Below are 2,770 nucleotides of genomic sequence, written 5' to 3'. Positions count from 1 at the left end.
GAAGGGGTGATCACAATGGAACATTTCATAATTTGGTACTGATGTGATAGAACCTACTACGCCAGTAGCAGCTGCAGCCTCTGTACCTTCCTCATTCACCTCCACAAAGGCCTTGTGTACGATTGCAGATATCACGAGACCCCCACTTCCTGACATGCCCGAGAAGTCGGCATCCCCTGAACTGAAGGCGTCCACCATCCCCAGGGCTTTCATAGTGACCTGGAGGTCAAAGCTTTGTTCCACTTTGAACCGAGGTAAGTGAACATGCACATGACTCATGCTCATATTCCGTGAGCTCGTCCACTCTATTAATTTCTCTGCAGTGAGTTTGTCTTCAAGCTATAATGATGGAAAAAATAACAAATGACATGATTCTCAGTGGACATTGAACAAAACTGAGCATTGGATTAAAATGTTCCAGCAAATATGAATACAGGAGATTCAGTTATATATATATTATAATAGATAGTAATATCTAAGTCCATATTATATATAATAAACCTAATCATCTGTATTATATATAAAGCAATAGAACCACTAAATAAAATTATTTTGTAAAAGATGAAATATATACCTCCATTCTTAACTGCCTGTCCACTGTATGTTTACATTTTAAATAGTTCTCTTCTAGTTAATGTTTTTTGTACAATTTTTATTAGAATTTATAGCATCCAACTTACTTTTATTCTTTTTTTGTTGCTTGACCTATTTGTAAACATCTCCATATAGCTATATATTTCTTGAATCAAGTTTAAATTGTTATATCCTGCCATTAAACTGATAGTCAATGTATATATCTTTTCATAATTAATATTTTTAAAGTATTTACTGTGTGTCAGCCCCTAAGCTAAACTATTGGCAATACAATGCTGCACCAATGTTCCTTGTTTTGAAATGTTCATTACTTTTAGACACTTTGGTCCAAATGCTTTTGCCTTGTTTAGACTAATTAGCAGAGGATAAATTCCAGGACTGGGGCTCCTAATGTTATTGATAAGGAGGACTGCTGGGTGGGAGGAAAGAGATAGTAAAGGCTATTCACATATCCCACCAGACTACTTTCCTGGAGGACTTCCCCTGCCAGTGTTGCCACAGTATATACTTTGAGTGTGGCAAGCTCACTGCAACTCTGGCAGCATCCTTTACTATTATAGGGATTGTATATTCCATTTTTGGAATGTCCTCAATATGTCAGGTATTGTTATTGATATTTTTTACACATTATCTTTAATCATTATAAAATGCTAAAAGGAAAATTTCTCTTTTTTCTCTCTCACAGGAATGAGGGTGCAAATGACTTGGAGCTCTTAGGGATAGACTACTTCTAAACTGAGAAGTGAAAATCAAGATAAATCTATTTGTCTACTGTCCACAAACTCATTGTGAGTCAGTATGCAAAATAGTACCCATTGGTGCTTTAATTTGCTTGCTTTTGTTTCTGGGTGAACCTGCATATGTTTTTCCATGTGTCACCTACATCAAAGTCTTAGTTTTTTGGTCTTCAAGTGAATAAATTGGAATATATCTGAGGTTCCTATGGTTGCAAAATAGCCCATGTGTGTGCCAAGGTATATGTATTTTTCCTGAACTGACATTCATGGTTTCATCAGAATGTTAATGGGACCCATGATCCTACAAACTTCTATATATTTTTCCATATCACACACACGTGATACTTAAGATATTATTTATTTTTTGGGACATGACCGAATGCTAGGTTCTCCTTAACACCTCTCCTTCAGGCTGTATTCATAGAAGAGACAAAGTATCTATTCCTGAACCCCTTCAGACATCACCCATGGGCTGTGAGCACCGCTTCCATAAACAGCCCACACAAGCATTGTCCTACAAGGAAATTGGGCAATAGAAAGAAGAATTGTAGATACAAGGTTTTACCTGCTGAAGACCATCTATTTCATTTGGCAGCAACAACACCATGCTCAGATCTTTGTCTTTGTATGGTATTTCCAGGATCTTGGCTTGCATGTCCTCCAGTGAGGCGAACTTAAACATATTGCTTTGTTTCATCATCTGGACAAGTTTGCTTGTATCCTGCAGTAAATTAGTGTGGCAAACAAGTGCCAAGGGAGGCATAAGTTAAAAAAATAATATTATTGAGATAGCAAACACATCCTCTTTCTAAGAGATAATCTGGGACATTTGTGAGTTAGAGAGAAGAGTTTCTTTAAGGGTTCCTAACTAAATAAAGTAAAAAATAAAACAAGAAAGTGCAGCTGTGAGAAATTCTGTTTTCTACCTGCAGTTGTACATTAATCAAATATGTGTTGAAATGGAACATTCTATGTCTAGCTACATTGCATTATATAAGTAAAAAATAGACAATACCTTGTTCAGCCAAAATTGCCCCTGCTCAGTTTTTTTTGGATCAAATTTTTCATTCCACTGCCCCTTGAAATAGATGGCATTCACCAGAACCAGAACGGTGGAGCTGTCAAGAGAGCCTTCGGGAAAGAGATCCTTGATTTTTCCTGCAAAAGAAAGAAAAACAAAGGTCTATCATGAAAGGTACAAGTGGTTTGTCTGGAAGATGCTTTGAAAATTAAAGTGATCATTAGTTATTCATACAAGTCACCACTTTAGTGATTCCATGACCAAATAGTTGACAAGGTACAATCTTTCTTATATCACCAGCCTGATGGAGTTACCCCTATGGAGAAGACAACCCTTTTTATGATTAGGAAGGTGTTCAGATTCTCTGAGGGTGACTTCAGTCATCTCACACTGAATACTGATGAACTGATTTCATCTG

The 2,770-nt window shown here is 36.8% G+C and overlaps 1 protein-coding gene across 1 annotated transcript; it reads right to left on the bottom strand.

Annotated features, from left to right (window-relative positions):
* Positions 1–6: 6 nt before the first annotated feature.
* On the bottom strand, positions 7–2,489 carry LOC102249335 (serpin B3; the record flags this gene model as incomplete). The annotated part of the gene is made up of 3 exons (XM_005868711.1): positions 7–339; positions 1,897–2,052; positions 2,347–2,489. Coding segments are annotated over 3 exons (632 nt in total), but the record flags the coding sequence as incomplete, so codon positions are not given.
* Between the last annotated feature and the right edge of the window lie 281 nt (positions 2,490–2,770).

This window comes from Myotis brandtii, unplaced genomic scaffold (genome assembly GCF_000412655.1).
Source record: "Myotis brandtii unplaced genomic scaffold, ASM41265v1 scaffold27551, whole genome shotgun sequence".
Taxonomy (NCBI): Eukaryota; Metazoa; Chordata; class Mammalia; order Chiroptera; family Vespertilionidae; genus Myotis; species Myotis brandtii.
Note: the sequence above shows the minus strand (reverse complement) of the source record. Positions and strands in the feature narration are given on the sequence as shown.